General features: G+C 39.2%; 1 protein-coding gene across 1 annotated transcript in view; it reads left to right on the forward strand.

Annotated features, from left to right (window-relative positions):
* nfxl1 (nuclear transcription factor, X-box binding-like 1) overlaps positions 1-17500 on the forward strand; it is a 48282-nt gene that overhangs the window by 22197 nt on the left and 8585 nt on the right. Inside the window, exons 13-17 of the mRNA XM_068216961.2 lie at positions 2648-2768; positions 6671-6830; positions 12821-12912; positions 15173-15194; positions 16591-16728. Of these exons, the coding sequence (XP_068073062.2) occupies positions 2648-2768; positions 6671-6830; positions 12821-12912; positions 15173-15194; positions 16591-16728 (533 nt within the window). The remainder of the gene's footprint in view (positions 1-2647; positions 2769-6670; positions 6831-12820; positions 12913-15172; positions 15195-16590; positions 16729-17500) is intronic.

The raw sequence follows: 17500 nt of genomic DNA on the forward strand, positions 1-17500 counted from the left end.
GGCACACATAGATAAGCGTTGTGTCACACTATATCTAAATGTTTAATTCTAAGCAGCTTTGAGGGATACGGATGTCAGGCGTTTGTTATTGTAGCTTATAGAAGGCACAGCGCATGCAGCGAGCGAGTCACTTCATGCAAGATCGGGTTCATCTAATTTGCCTAAAGTAAGCATTCTACAGTATGGCTGTATTTTACAAGCAAGGATTCTGACACACCAACATACAGCAGATGCTTTACAAACATTGCATGTAAGGGAGAAACACGTCAAACTTATGAAATGTGAGGGCTCATGGAGTCAACTTAAAGGTGAGGAATGGACAGTCTTTAACAGCTTGTGACATCATCTGGCATATTATCTAAGTATGTTTACATGGAAGCCAATACTCTGATTTTATATGATTAAGACAATACTCTGATCAAGAGTCTACCACGTAAACAGTGATTATCTTGATTATCTTAAAGGACCACAGACACAAACTGCGGAGGAAACATTTATAGGCTGATGATGTTACTGGATCTATGTGCTATAGCATGTAACTGGGAATCATGAATGTAACATTTAAAAAGCAGCTCATGTAAACACCTGAACCATATTACTGTCTTATGCCTAGTTCACACTAGAGGATTTTAAGCCTGATTTGAGCCCGATTTGGAAGTTAACGAGTTCGCCGACAGATCGGGCTGTGATTGGGAAGAAATCTGCGGGTGCTCGGCGCTCGCCGCTCTTTATGTATGAACTACTGAACAACGCATCAACGAGGCTCGCTGACGCGTCGCCGACACCTTGCAGACGGAAATCCAACATTCAGCATGCTAAATATTCCAGAGCAGTCGGCCGACTCAACCCCACGTGTGGTCAGATGTAGTGACGAGCTACAGCCAATGAGAGAGCATATCAGCACGAGCTGAATAGCTGTGTGTTCAGGAGCTCAGCAGAAACATCTGTGATTGGTCAGAATGGGCATCGGTGCACTCGCTTCATTCTGCGTTAACACAGACATGAGAGGAGGCTATATTAACAGTGGAGCTAGAGTTCTGTAACTATTAGAATTACCATACTGCTCATTCTGACCGTTCTCATATAAAACGCCATATTGTCACAACATATTTACATTCAAAGCTATTATTGAGATATTAAAATTAAGCTTTGAATGTCTGGCATCATATTTAATGACACCATTACCCTAAAAATATAACATTTTTGTTGGTAATACAGCCTATAAATATGTAGTTAAGATACTAAAACACTTAAAGGCTTGGCTTTCTCTTTCAAACAGGAGCTATTTCACAGCACAGAATCTGCTGTTTTGAAAGATATCTGAAGTAAATTGATGTTTTTGCCATCAGAAAGTTTTGTTTATGTTAGCAGGAAGTTGCCAGGCAAGAAAATGCACACATATTTAAAGTCACAGTGAAAAGTATCAGACATGCATGCAGTCATGTTGACCAATATGGTAATTTAAGGCAGAAATGCTCAGTTCTTTACTGTTTTGTAATAAAAAAAAATAACAATGTCAGAAAGAAATACACTGATAGTTAGAAAACGGCAGGGTGTATATAAATATAAATATCCACTCAAACCTTGCAGATGAGTGATTAATGCGCTCATAAATCAGCTGATTTGAGGATGTTTTTAAATGCTTTCTCCAAAGCTTGAAACGCTGTCAGTGATGTCATCAGCACACAAGCAGCCAATAGAGTTCAGCTTTTTCTGACGACTCCTCCCTCAAAATTTCATTGGCTGTGGTTTGGTAACTTGAATGAGCTGATGGGGGATGAGTTGTTGTCAGATCATGTAGTGTGTGACCCCCCTCTTGTGGATCGTTCACGGAGTGTTGCGTAGTGTGAACACCATAGAGATCAAAAGACACAAAGTCAAGTCATGTAGTGTGAACAGCACAGCGATCTGCTGATGTTTAAAATCCTGTAGTGTGAACTAGGCTTTATTCAGATTAAGGCAAATCATTAGATCACTGATGTCCATGTAAAAGTAGTCACAAGCCCCAAACCCAGAAAAAAGGCGCTCCCTGATTTTGATGACAGCCTTTCCACAGGTTAGTAGTAGGCTAATGTAATGTTAATGGCATAATGCAAATCTTGCATTTATGCTAATAAATAAATGATCAAAAGAAATATATTAATGCAATTCTAAAGAAACCAAAATGAATTGATGTTTACTTTAAACGTATTATAAATATATATTTTAATTGTTCAATTACATTTACATTTACATTTCGTCATTTAGCAGACGCTTTTCTCCAAAGCGACTTACAAATGAGGACAATTATACATTCATTTTGTGGCTAAAAAGTATCGGTTCAGGCAACGTTTTGGTACCGGTACTGTTTTAAAAGTATCGATTTAGCAGTGGTATCGAAAAAAACCCAAACGATACCCAGTCCTAGCTACAAGTGGATGTGGCCAATCATCGCCATTTTGTTTTTGTCTTCACACCAACAGGGGGTTACCCCATATATATATATATATATATATATATATATATATATATATATATATATATATATATATATATATATAAATATATAAAATACATATATAAATATGTATATAAATACATATATATAAAATGTAATATTTCTTTCATGACGACTGTGTGTGTGTGTGTGTGTGTGTGTGTGTTTCAGGCAGCTGTTATCCATGTCCGGAGATGGTCAAGGTTGGTTGTGAGTGCGGCTCCACCGTGATCTCTGTACCCTGTGGGAGAGAGCGAAGCACCAAACCACCTCGCTGTAAAGAGCTCTGCAAGTACGCGATCTTACGTTTACATTGTATCTACCTTTACATTAAAACTTGGGCATTTAGCAGATGCTTTTGTCCAAAGCGGCTTGAGGAGGCATTCAGCGATTCAACAAGACGAGGCTGTACACATGAGTGTTACTAAATGAAAGCAACATTTTTGAACTTGTCTCTTTTAATGCAGTGGTTCCCAACCTTTTTCTTTGGGGCCTCCCCCATGAACATATACAAACATTGGAGCCCCCCCACCATATAAATACACATTCATACACACATATGTACATATATATATATATATATATATATATATATATATATGTGTGTGTGTGTGTGTGTGTGTTTGTGTAATACTAATATATAATATGTATAGAAAATATAAATTAATCGGTTTTAACTTGTCTTGGCCTTCAATAAAACCAAAATTTAGGTAGGCTTTGTCATACTGTGTAATCTTTTTCTTCGCCTCTGAAGAATCTCTGCATTTACAATTCTCTGCCATTTTTGTTTTGATTTTGCCTTTACGACACGTTGACAAGCACGTTGCGCGAGTGAGCAAAATTTAAATGTATTTATTTTTATTATTTTTACTATTATGTTGGAATTTTAAGCATGTGTTTTGATTTTATTTTTATTGTTTTCGGTGTTTAAAAATACATATATAATAGTAGGGCTGCTCGATTTTGGGAAAATCACAATCACGATTATTTTGGTCATAATTGTAATCACGATTATTCAAAACAATTATCAGTTGAAGTCAAAATTATTAGCGCTCCTGAGAATTTGTTTTTTATAAATATTTCCCAAATTGTGTTTAGCAGAACAAGAAATTTTAACAGTATTTCTTCTAATATTTTTTCTTCTAGGCTTATTTGTTTTATTTTAGCTAGAATAAAAGTAGGTTTAAATATTTTGAAACCCATTTAAAGTCGATATTATTAGCCCCCCAAGCAATAGATATTTTTGATTGTCTGCAGAAGAAACCACTGTTATACAATGACTTGCCTAATTACTCTAATTAAGCCTTTGAACTGCACTTTAATCTGAATGCTTGTATTTTGAAAAACATCTAGTAAAATATTATGTACTGTCATCATAGCAAAGATGAAAGAAATCAGTAATTAGAAAAGAGATATCAAAACTATTATGTTAAGAAATAAGTAAAAAAAACTTCTTTCCATGAAACAGAAATTGAGGGCAAAGGGTTGCTAATATTCAGGACGGCTAATAATTCTGACATCAACTGTATTCACCTTATTCTCAGCTGACGAGCGGGCGCTGCCATTTGAATCTTTTTGTCTCGCGACTTCCGGTCACATTCACTTCCATTCATTTTTTGACGTTAACAACTGCTCGTTACGCTGCTTGATGTTGCAATTTAATATTTTCTTATTATATTATGCTACTTGGTCTGTGTAGTCATGCAAACATTTGTTTGTTGAGCAAGTAGTTTGGCCATTTTCTGCCGTTTATTATTCCTAGTCATTTCTCCCATAGGCGACTGAATCGGAAGTTCTAAGACAATCGCGAAAACAGGCGCACTTCCGCATTTTAGAATAAGGTCAATACATACAGTTATTTTCCACCCTGCAAAGGAAAGAGAAATAAATACAATATAATAAAAATATGAAACAAACTGTGCTTTAAGCATCTTCACTGTAAGAAAAACACTTTAGCTACAAAAATCCTTCAGTCAAGAGCAGAGAGGAATTTTCTCGCTATGTTTGATTAATGATAAAACAGGCGGCAGCAGGAATATTTCTCGCTTTCACTTTAATGGTTTCTCTTTCTTTTGATCTTCAACTTGTTTGTTTATTACACAAATGAGGGTTAATATAAATAATGACTAAACACCGCGTTTTGACATCTATTTGACCGTTAAAGCGCTCACGTTAAGACTTTAGATGTCTGCGCTCCTCTGCTCATCTCAGTGTGCGAATGAGAGCGAATGCTGACCGGCTGCATGCTTCTGACTGTGTGTGCTAGCTGCACACACACATCAGCACGCGGCCTTTTGCGTTTTTAAAAGCAACACGTGTACAACTGGAAAGGGGGCAGTATATGATGCAATAATCTTTTATATCGATTAATGCTTTTTTATAATCGTTTGAAGCCGAAATCGAAATCGGATTTTCGATTAATTACACAGTCCTATATAATAGCGGAGAATTTTTATGCCTTTTTCTACCTCAACACTTATCCTCTCCCGCTCCCCGCTTGTGAACTCTGGTGCCCCCCCCCCTTAGGACCCATAGGGGAACCACTGCTTTATTGCATGACCACCATGGCCATCCACCAACAAAACAAAAACTCCCGCTCACCCCCTGGAAGTGACCTTTTGACACAGCATAAAAGTCCTACTTCCTTTCCATGTGCAGCATACACATTCACGATTGTCATCACCAAGAATTAAACTTAATGAGAAGTGCTAATTGTACAAAGGAACTGTTCATGCTCAGAGAATTTAGTGCTAGAGTCGATTTCAAAGGGATCCACTTATCCAGGGATTAGGGTTGTAACGGTATGAATTTTTTACGGTATGATAATCGTCTAAAACAGTACCACGGTTTGACGGTTTCGCGGTATACGGTATGTTACAAATGTTACAAAATAATAGAACAGTGAAGCAAATTTGACTTTTTCCAAATAATATATTTTCAGTTACTATAAACAACAACACTTACAATGAACAAATAAAAAATAAGAAAATAATAAATAATGAGTCAAAGTCCAAATAAAGTCCAAATAAACATGGTGCAAATCCTCAGTAAAAAATAGATATAAATATTTACTATACTATAAATAGTTACATAACGAAACTAGATTCAATATGGAACATCCTTAGGTTTTATGTGCCAGCATGGATATGGTTGTCTGTGGATATGGATTTGGATTTGGTTGTCTGCAATGCAGACAAACAGCTGCACCTTCATTTGTGTCTTTTGAAAACAGCAAGAGCAGCAGTTCGTCTTTGCTGTGTCACTGTTTTGTCATGTTTCTGTGCTGCTGTGCATGCAAAAGTACTTAGTATGAGAATTATTTCATGCAAAACTTTTTTTTTGCGTTTTATTTAGCCGCACAGAAATGTATGCCTATCTCTCATTCCGTGTTGTTCAAAAAGCTCATTGTTTGGTCCACAAACAAAAGCGAAACCTATTCTTATTGGTTGTGATATAGCGAGTTTGAACCAATCTGGGCATGGAGGAGGGACAATGCATCAATGTATCATGTCTGGTTTGTCCGGAGACACAGTGACGAGCGTTTCTTTGTCAAATCAGCGTGGTCAAATTTTGATGACGTAACCGCACTGATTCCGGAGCCTCTGAAAGTCCGCGAATGTTATCTGATACAGCACTGGAAAGCTGAGATTCTCTTCTTTATGTCAATCTTTGAATTGTATGAATCGGATCAGCGGATCAAAAGTTATTAAACATTTAAGAGCAATACTTATTTTTAGCCGCGGGCAGCTGTCTCGGTCTTTAAGGGTTAAAACCGTTGATATGCAATTGTTCATGGTATGATAATCGTGCACGTTCAAATCGTGGTAGACCGTCATACCGGTATATTGTTACAACCCTACCAGGGATCATCATCGTGTATTTTGAGAAACAAGTCATTAAACCGGACTTGCAGTTTGCGGAGATGTTCTGTGATAGTTTTCTTCAGTACAAATTTTCCTGCGGTATCCAACTGTTGTGTTTTATTGCAAGTGCTGTTGTCTATTGACCAGGCGGGAGCCCTGGAGCTTAGGGTTCTCCCCCAGGACAGCATGCCAAACCTGCTAACATTTGTCAAACAATATCTAATTGTGAACTCTTGAAATGCACAATAATTTTCAGGTTTTTTCAAAGTTCTTCTGTCCACTCCTGTTCTGTCGTACAGTATCATAGAAATGCCTTTGCTTGTCTCTGAAGGAAACCTCCGTCATGTCATCACGCATCTCAGGAGAAGCACCGCTGTCACTTCGGCCCTTGTCCTCCCTGTAAGCAGCCTTGTCAGCTGACGTTAGCAGGCTGTGTGCACTTGTGTCCCGCCCCATGTCACGACCAGGTGCTGGTGAAAGCCACTGACCGGGTATGCCATTTATTTAATATCAGGATTGCCTTTTCCTAGTTTTGCATTTTTAACCCTCGTGTATTGTTCAGATTGACTCCCCTTTCATGCTGATGCTGGATTAACCCCATTGACTTCCATTATAATTACATTTTTTGATTGCAAAGCCATGACAGCTTATAATCATGAATTCTTCACTGTTGCTGGTTTTCCCTGTTGGGAAGAGGTAACATTTGTCATTTTTACTGTTGATCATCTGTTGACAGAATTTTCTCATTAGATGGACCTGCACAAAAAGGGTTTCTGGCATTTATACGGAGTTCAGTGGAGTAATAAGCAGATTTTAGCGTGTGCAGTAGTGTTATGCGAAATTTTCAGATCGCCATGTTGTCATCCTGTGAGATCGCCGATACACAATGGGGGCGCGGAAGTTTTATGTTTATTTAAATATAATCTTTTATTATTGTATTTAACCATATCTAAACATATTTAATAAGCTTTCGGTTGAATTTTAAACTTACTTAAAGGGTCACGAAACACCAAAACACATGTGTTGAGCTGTTGACAGTGGTATATGTGTCCCACACTGCTAAAAACACTATTAGGACACCTATATTTCACTAAAAAGTGTAAATTGGTTGTTTTTGCGTTATTTCAAGCAAATTCGTACTTCCGGTTTGAAACGAATTTTTAAACTGCGTCACAGACATGAGATAATAGCGTGTATTCCAGCGTGCAGACTGGACGTCTGAGCCAGAGTGAGTCTTATTACGTCTTACAGTGTGCTGCATTAATGCATGAGTAAGGCTTGGTTCAAACCAATCAGCGCGCTCTATTGTGCAACTTCATTAATATTCATTACTGTCACAGTGTTTAGACGACAGAGACGCCACGTTGTGTTGGCAAAACAAGCGTGAAGTGTTGCTTTTATAGTTTGCTGCAGTGAAGTTTTGTTTTCATTTTCTCTCTGTGAGAGCTCAGCTGGAGTCACGTGTGGATTAACAGTGTACGCGACGCTCGACAACAATAACTTGAGTTTCTAAGGAGGATTATTGTTTACCTGAGAGCTGTTCTCATCTGCAAACGCTGAGATCCGGATTTGCTTGTAGTCTCCTCTTAATAAAGACGCAGCTCTAGTTGCTGGTGATTGTTCTGTCTCTACAGATTTGGTAAGTGAGTGCTCTTTGTTTATTCAGTTCGTATTTTATTCGTATCGAACTAACTATTGCACCGAGTGTACACAAGTTAGCACCACAACCAAACTATAACCTCGTGTTGGATTTTGTGACCGGAATAACACACGCGGCTTTCTGACGCTGCCTGCCGTGTGCATCTAAGTTTCCGGGAAATGCTGAGGTTTTTTTCTCTCATTCGCCGTGCGGTATCAAACATTGCATGCAAAATTTACGTTTAGAGCAGCTCCTCGAATCAAATATCTCGTTTGTCACGAGGGACATGAATGAATTCCCTGAATGAAAGAGCCAAACTGCAGTTAAAGTCCAACATTTAATAATTTGGCAAATAATTCGACTACAGATGTCCATGTAAACACAGTCACTTTCTCCCCTGTGTGTGTGTGTGTGTTTTGACTCTGAAAGTCAGCGCGCCCAATAAGACACTCCCACATCATGCCTCTTTTCTTCCTCCGACACTCCCCCCTACACAGAGCTGGACACGCCCACTTTTCTGACTTTTTCCAATGTAGAGGTGTGAAAACACCCTGCTGAAACGAGGGGATTTCATGGCCCTTTAAAGGTTCACGAAACCCTCGAGTACTTTTTTTGAGATGTTAACAGATGTGTGTGTGTGTGTGTGTGTGTGTGTGTGTGTGTGTTGAGCATTAGTTAGGACAATGTTAGCACCTGTCAGCTTTAATTGTGGAGTAAACTGGATAATTTGGAGCTTTTGTCAGCTCATTTCAGCTTCCGGGTTTAAAATGATTTTTGGGGCGGATCAAAATCAGTGACGGAGCGCAAAACTGCAAGTGCAATGATGACGCGTCGGTTTCTCATTATTATTCATAGCGGAGTTTTCTTATCCTATGAGAAGAGCCGGCTTCTTAATTGTTCATGACTGCACGTGCTTTCTGAAGGCAAGACAGACCTGCCAGTGCCAAGTTGTGAGACCCTATGTCAGGTGTGGGCAAACTTGATCCTGGAGGGGCCAGTGTCCTGCATAGTTTAGATCCAACCCTATTCAAACAGACCTCCCTATAGAGTTCAAGTGATCTTGAAGACATTGATTAGTTTGTTCTTTTTGTGTTTGATTAGTGTTGGACCAAAACTCTGCAGGGACACCGGCACATCCCTTTGCACATCCCTGCCCTATGTTGATGACTGGGTGAAACCGCGTCCACATATCCACGGCACACAGTATTTAGCTGTTCATGAAGGCTCGTGTGTGTTTGTTTCCGTGATCCACAGGGTTTGTTGCATGTTTTTCCCCGCGATGCTGTCAGGGCCGATACAGCAAAGCTGTGTGTGTGCAGCAAGCAATTTTGTCAGGAGAGCAGTACGAGAATTGGAGAATGGCGGACGTCATCTTTTATCAGGAGTTCGTTCACATTTAGACACATCGCCGTGCTGCTGTGTTTGCCTAAATCCTCCAGATTACCAGCAGGGCTAATGGTTAAAACAGACAGAACAAGAGACCTGCTGCACTGAGTCTGCATTCAGACCCGGGGATTGAGGGAGACGTCCTCATTTATAGTGTTTATATGAACACCATTACCTTTATGATATAGATTGTGGTTATCTGTATATGGACTTACAATTGACAAATGTAGTAGGACATTACATTACTGTTAATTTCTTTGTGTTTTAACGCTGTAAACTATAAACTCATGCGTCTCCTCACGGTTTGCGTCTCATTTTGTGAAGTGACTGACAACAGTTGTTCACTCCCCTCCTTCTCCCCTGCTCTGCTGGCCACGCCCACTCCAGCCTTTGCTCGTGGAGCTCCACACCCATCATTATGCATTTTTTTTTAAAATTCTGAGGTAGACCTGAACCGAACGTGGGGGGTGTCATGACCCTTTAATAACCGACAGCATTTGCATTACGTTTAATCTGGGATAATAATTTAAACTAATGCAAATCACCTCGCTCTTTCAGCTAAATAGGCGGTGAGACCGTAATTATTTCAAACAAGACTCGATGCAACAGGGCGGGACAGAATTGGATCGTGACTTTGGGTTCATGCCGTTATCCACGGCCCGCAGGACTCCTGCAAAATGCATATATACATGGATGAAAGCAAATAAAATTATATTTATCTAAGCACAGAAGAAACAAGGATGCATTAAGGTCTTTTCAAACGGGAGGCGGACGACGGAGTCGCCACCCGCACGTGACTGTTTCTATGCGGGGAAGTTTTCCATCTTGTTCAGTTGAGCGCGGAGCAGCTTCAGGTCAAGTCATCACAAAAGTATTCATCAACAGTGTCTTGTATTTGCTAAGATCTATTGTGCTTAGCGTATGTTTATTGTTTTCTGATAAGAGTTTCATTTTAGACATGGCTGCGGCAAATTGCTCTTATGAGTCGGCAATTGCTGTAATATGAAATAGCCTATTTGACCTACATGCAAAACTCTACCCTGAGCTCATAGGCGATCTTTGCCTATCATCGATACACCATACTATCGTGTACTTACTGTGTTTACTGTGTTCTGAGAGCTGAGGGGTGCATTTTCATTTTCTCAGACACATTAAGGTAAGTGTGCAATGGTCACTCTTGCGCGCACACACACACACACTATACTCCATAAAACTATATATAAAAGCCAGAAACTATATTTCTTTTGCACTGCAACTTATTATCAACAGTAAACATGACAATTTTTACCTCTTCCCAACAGGGAAAACCAGAAACATTCAAGAATGCATGATTATATGCTGTCATGGCTTTGCAATCAAAAAATGAGATCATAATGGATGTCAATGGGTCAAAAACAGCCACCAACATAATGAAAGAGTAGTACATTTGACAAGAGTGTATTGAGTTCTTGAAGAATCTCTAAGCAATTTTCCCAAATTATGTCAAAATAAGATTTGTCAGCAAACATCATTTCTTTTGCTGAAACGCAGAGAAAGTTGTGGCCAAATTAAAGGTCTGGGCCCACCGAGACGTTTTTTGCTTGCGTTTACCGTCCACGTTTAATGCCTTGTGACTAAATAAAGGGCGTCAGTGTGATCGAGCACACCAACGCGCAAAAACGTCATTTAAAAAAAAAAAACGCCTTGGCTCGGCTTCGTCAAAACCTTTTCCACCAATCAGATCGGCACTTTTGTTCACGTGCACGATGCTGCTGAAGTTACAGTAAACAGCACTTGGAGGCGCTCAAGCGCAAAACTGTCAGTGCGAGCGCACATTGAAGAAGATGCCCAAAGGCGATATGAACGTGGAGCTGCTTATTGCTCTGTGAACACTAATCATTTCTTCATCGCTGGAGCTGCTGCTTGAACCTTCTCATAGATAAATACACTAGATGTCGCATAGGGACCCTGAGCATGCGTCAATAGCGCCGCCACATTGGTACAGTGCTCCCAGGACAAGTGTCGTTCAACCGCACTAGTCAAGACAGTGTTATTACATGAAGATGCGGGACTTTAGCCCTGTCTACGGGTGTAGTAACAAGCAAACAAAGAAAACAAAGCTCAAAGGCAGAACATTTCATAGGTAATATTAAGTTTTTTTCTGTTTTTGTATATTCTGAACTTTTGTGCTAATCAGTTAGCGTTATTGAGGATAACAGTCACTTACTGCATTCACCATCAGGCAAAGCGGCTCCAACTCGCACTAAACACTCGGCTTATGCTAGTTTTGTTGAATAAAATCAGCAAACAATGCAAAAGAAATATGACAACGAGATGCTGCGCTGCCAGAAACTTGCATTATTGTCGGCTAACGTTAGTGAAAGAGTCGTTCGGGGGATTCATTCACAAGCGAATCGCTCCCTCCGTCAGTATGAGAAGTGAAAGCAGGAGAGGAGCTGTGTTTCAGGACATGATTAGATCAAGTTTAACAGGGAGGGTGGATAGTACATTTCTGTACACACAAACACAAGCTTTTTTTCAGGAATGCCCGTGCGGTCACTGATCCATCAATGTAGAAAAGTGATGTAAGACTATAATTTTCGTAATTATAAAAAAAAAAAATACATACTAACATCCAGGAAAACTCCCGATCATAGATATTTGTGGTATATGTGTATATCTCTGGCTTTGGATGGCCACAGTCCTCCACTGTACCTTGGTCCCGCATTCATTTCAAAGGAGCGCTACCCTGTAGCAAGATGGCGGCGCTATTGACGCATTCCGTCCAATACACAACAATAGGCCAGGCGACATCTAGTGTATATATCTATGGAACCTTCTATGCTTGTTCGAGTCCCCAGTAACTTTAACAGGCGTGTGAACTTCCTCTCCTCCTCTTCTTCTGTGATATAAGCCGGTGTCAGAAGCTTAAAGGTGTTTAGCGCCATCTAACGTCAGGGAGTGATTTTGCATACTCTTCAGCTTGACGCCAGTGAAAAGCGCTTAGGTTTGAATACGAAAAAACGTCTGGGTAAAACGCTGACGATAAACGCAAACGAAAAGCGTCCCGGTGTGTAGGAGCCTTAAGACTCAGAGTGGATGAAAATGACCCAACAGCACACAAGGGGGACTTTTATTTTGCCGAACGAGTGGTGCTGTTTATAAATGTGCTATTTATTTCAGTTTAGTTTGCTTCATCAATGGTTCTGATCGCTTTGGTTTAGTTTTTTTGATCTTGTGAACACATCTACATGAAGTTTTTATTTAGTTTTAGTTTAGTGAATAGAAACACATTCAGTGTCGACTATAACAAAATTCAGTGTTTGCACAGTTTAACTCTTCTCACGATTGGGTTCTTATTCATTTTTTAAACAATTTGCTAATTATTTTATTTTCTATAAATGTTTTGTAACTGTTTGTTTTTCATCTTAGTTCTATTATAAAATGTTTTTGACTAGTTCTGTGACTGTTCTTCAGGCTAATTTGGCTGGTCCGTGGGAACAACCCTCGACTCCTGCATTTGTGCGGACGGCTCTACCATGTCCTCCCTGCTTGGTTCCCATACCAACGTAAGGAACACACACACTTTGTTTTAGTGGTATATGAAGACTGTCCATAGGCGTGTTTCATTCTGTAAAAACACTTATTAGGGCGAACTCACTAGGGATGCTCAAAATCATCGATTAACCGTTAACCGAAAGGGTGCGTTTGTAACCGATTAATCTTATCAGTTAAACAATTAGAAAAATATTATTGAAAATATTTTTAGCTTGGCTGCAGAAGGGGCTGTTTGAATGCGATTTTTGAGTTAAGAGTGGCATCTTTTCAATGGTTTACTAAAAGCCGCAATTGTTTTGCACGCGGCTCATCCCAGAGCTGCAGTTTGTGTTGTCAAGACAACTACTGAGAACTTTTAAAGACGTAGGAGAGACTAGTGCTCGCTGTTTCAAGTTATCCAGAGCTGTATGACTTCACAAATCTTGAATATCACTATCGTATTAAATATTACAATTGTAACAACATAGACGGCAACAGTCTTGCACAAGCAAGAGTAAGCACAATTTACTCTGCCTCAAGTGGTTCCAAACATTCATGAGTTTCTCTCTTCTGTTGAACTCAAAAGAAGATATTTTGAAGAATGCTGAAAACCTGTAACCGTGGAACTCCATAGTAAGAAAAACAAATACTATGGAAGTTACTGGTTATAGACTTTTAAACATTCTTCAGAATATCTTCTTTTGTGTTTAACAGGAGAAAGAAGTGCAAAAAGGTATGAAAGGGTGAGTGAATGGCAGAATTTACATTTTTGGGTGAACTGACCCTTTAACACATACTTGGGTCATACCCATGTCATTGTACACGTTGTTGGTTTCCTTCTAAACCACAGAAACCAGTACACACACACACACATTTAGACTTTTCATAGGCCTAATGTAGTTTATACAGACAAAAAGTCTTAGTATACGGCCTTACCCCACCACTACTGCAAAACCCAACCCTCACAGGAATCCTGTGGCACATTTTATATGTAAAATACCCTGTTAAGTATGATGTTTGAATTATAATGGCAATAATAATAATAATAATAAAGGTTATAATAATGATACTCAGACTCAGACTCAGCTTTATTATCCCGTTAGGGAAACTAAAATTGCAACAAGATACCACAACACAGGCGAAGTTCCATGTACACACCAAAAAACATTACCACACAACATCCATACATCAGTATATAGAAACATCCCCTGGACTCATTTAATGACCTAATGGCCACCATTATAAAAGAATTTCTGGTTCTATTTGTCCTGCAAATCGGAACCCTAAAACGACGTCCTGATGGCAACAGCTGAAATACAGAGTACAGTGGGTGATCCGGGGTGCATAGGATACCCTGAGCTCTCCTTTGAACATAGTCTTGGTAGATTACCATTAGACCAGTCTGGTTAAAACCAATGATCTTGCCTGCCACCTTCACCAGGCTGCTCAACCTGTTCTTGCATGACACACTCAGATTTCCGTACCAAGCTACAATGCAAAAAGATAAGACAGATTCAATAAATTGTTTATAAAACAGCGTCATCATAAAGATACAGACCTGAAATAATCTAAGTTTCCTCAGAAACTCTTTGTTGGACTTTTTTATATACAGCCTGGCTGTTAGGTTGAAATGTCAACATATTATCAATAACAACCCCTAGATATTTATGCGTGTCAACAATTTCAATGTCCAAGCCTTTAATATTAGTTATGTTCGGGGTTTGAGAAGCCTTCCTGTAATCTATCACCATATCTTTTGTTTTACTTGCATTCAACTGGAGAGAAAATCTATCACACCAGGAAGTAAACTCCTGTACAGCAGGACCATGCCCCAAATCCTGATCGTGGAGGAGACTTACAATCACAGAATCATCTGCATATTTAATGATATGACAATCCCCTTGAATACTACGACAATCATTAGTATACATGATGAACAAAATGATACAAACACCCCAATGTTGAAATACCTAGCTCATACCTATTATATAGTATTAATTATAAAAATGTCTGTGCTTGTAAACCATCAAAACCAGTCCACGCACACACACTCGCTGCAGGCGCCACCACTGTGTGTTTGTAGGAGCGGTGGGGAAGCGTGTTTTTGGCACTGTGTGTTGTAGAGATTTGCGCACATATGGCTCACACACTCTGGCCAGTCGTAGCCAAAAAGTTAAATGGGGATTAAAGTCTGTCCGGCTCTTTAAAGCGAGTCCAAACGCAACAGATGATGTCAATGTGTGTCCTGCGGCTGTAAAAGACAACATCTCCTGTATTGTTTTTCCTCCACAGAGCCTGTCTGGGAGAACATGAGGTAAACACACACTCACACACACACACACACACACACAGCAGCATCTCTGGTTCATTTCATACAGCAGCTGATAAGCTTGAGTTCCTGGATCTCTCATTTTATAGATAACACTGAAGGTCAAATGATTGCAGTACTGAAAAACTGGAGGCTTGAACTCTCACACACACATATATGTTGGTATTGGTGTTTTATGAGTACTTTCCATAGCCCTAATATATTTTATACAGTAAAAAAAGCTTATTATATGGCCTCACCCCACCCCGACCCCCCAAATCCACCCCTGTCAGGCACATTTTCAATTTGAAAAGACCCCTTTACGTATAATCTTTGAATTACAATAGCTATAATCAAAATAAACGCTACAATAATGACATAAACCACCTCAATAAATCCACACCTCAATAAATCAATGTAAATCCTAGCTCATACCCATAATACAGATATTCATTATACAAAAATCTGGGTCCCACTTTATATTAAGTGGCCTTAACTAATATGCATTTACACAGGAATTAATAGTTTGTTACAATGTACCTATTGTGTAAATACATGTATTTACTGTGTACTTATGCTTGATTAAATACATGTATGTAAATGCATCTGTTATTAACTTTTGTAGTTACATTTGTAAATACACTGTTGACCATCCCTTACACCTTAACCCACCCTTAAACCTACCCACGCCACCAAACCTGTCCATAACCCAACCCCTATTCCAACTCAAAAGCACCACAAGTGTTCTCAAATACATTATAAACACAGTAAGTACATTGTATTTATTTTTTGATGCAAGTACATAGTAGTTAGGGACACTTAATATAAAGTGGGACCAATATCTGTACTTGTAAAACACTTAAACCAGTACACACACACACACACACACACTTGCAAATGTAAACAGATAATTGTAGTTGGCACCAGACTGAAAAAGAGCCTCAATCATAACTCCATAAAGCTGGTGTCTGTGCATGCATGTGTGTGTTTGTGCATGCTTGTGTGTGTGTGTGTTTACATATGTGTGTGAAATTACTTGCATGCTTGTGTGTGTGTTTTTTTCTGTTTGCGTGGGTCTATTACTTTGCATGCGTGTTTTTGTGTGTGTGTGGATGCTTGCATGTGTGTGTTTGGGTGCATGTTTGTGTGCATAGCTGTATTTGTGGATGCTTGCATGTGTGTGTTGGCATGCATGCATGCATGTGTGTGTTTGTATGCGTTTGTTTGTGTGTAAGTGTGTGTATGTTTTTGTATCTGGGTTAGTGTGTTTGTGTATGCATGTGTTTGTGTGTATGCATGCATATGTGTATGTTTCTGTATGTGTTTGTGTGTGCTTCTATTTATGTTTGTATGTGTATTTGTGTTTCCCGTGTGTGTTTATACGTGTATGTGTGTGTTTAAGGTGAGTCCAGTACCGTGTCACGCCCGTGGGCCGTTCTCCTGCGGCCGGTTATGTGGACGAACTCTATCTTGTGGTAACCACAAATGCAGTCTGGAGTGCCATCATGTGACCCCCACACCCAACAGCGATAAGACTATGGTAGGTCACATGACCCTGTGAGTGCGTATTCACTGTTGCTTAAATGGATACAGCTGCAGCCGGGTGTTAATGAGAATTATTTACATTATTTTTCAAATTACCCATTAAATAGTGTTTTTTGAACGTCTTCCCCCACTCTAACCCTAAACCCGCCGTTCACAGTAATGTAAAAACAGTCATTATAACAATAGATATCTACAAAATTACACATTTAATTGTACTTTATTAACATCTACCCCACACTATGATATAATAAACAGTATTTATAGCGATAAATATTCTATAATTTTATGAACATACACTATTTTATTAACATCTACCCCACCCCATTTCACAACAAACCCCTAATAATCATGTGAAAACAGTAATTATATTGAAATTTATTTATTAAATTACCTAATGTATTTTATTAGCTTCTTCCCCTAACGGGAAACCTGTCTCTCACAGTCATGTACAGACAGTCATTATTGTGTTACAGTAATTGTATTGTTGTAAGAATATACATAATTCTTATTAACCTTTGGTCACAACTGTATCCCTTCTACACTTTATTTTGTCCTGTCTCCTTGAGTGTGTAAATATATATATATATATATATATATATATATATATAGACACACTCACTGGCCACTTTATTAGGTACACCTTACTAGTATCGGGTTGCCCCCCCTTTGCCTTCAGAACTGTCTTATCCTTCAAGTCTGAGATTCAACAAGGTACAGGAAATATTCCTCAGAGATTTTGCTTCATATTGTCATGATAGCATCACGCA

The sequence above is a fragment of the Danio rerio genome, chromosome 23 (assembly GCF_049306965.1).
Source record: "Danio rerio strain Tuebingen ecotype United States chromosome 23, GRCz12tu, whole genome shotgun sequence".
In the NCBI taxonomy this organism is placed as follows: domain Eukaryota; kingdom Metazoa; phylum Chordata; class Actinopteri; order Cypriniformes; family Danionidae; genus Danio; species Danio rerio.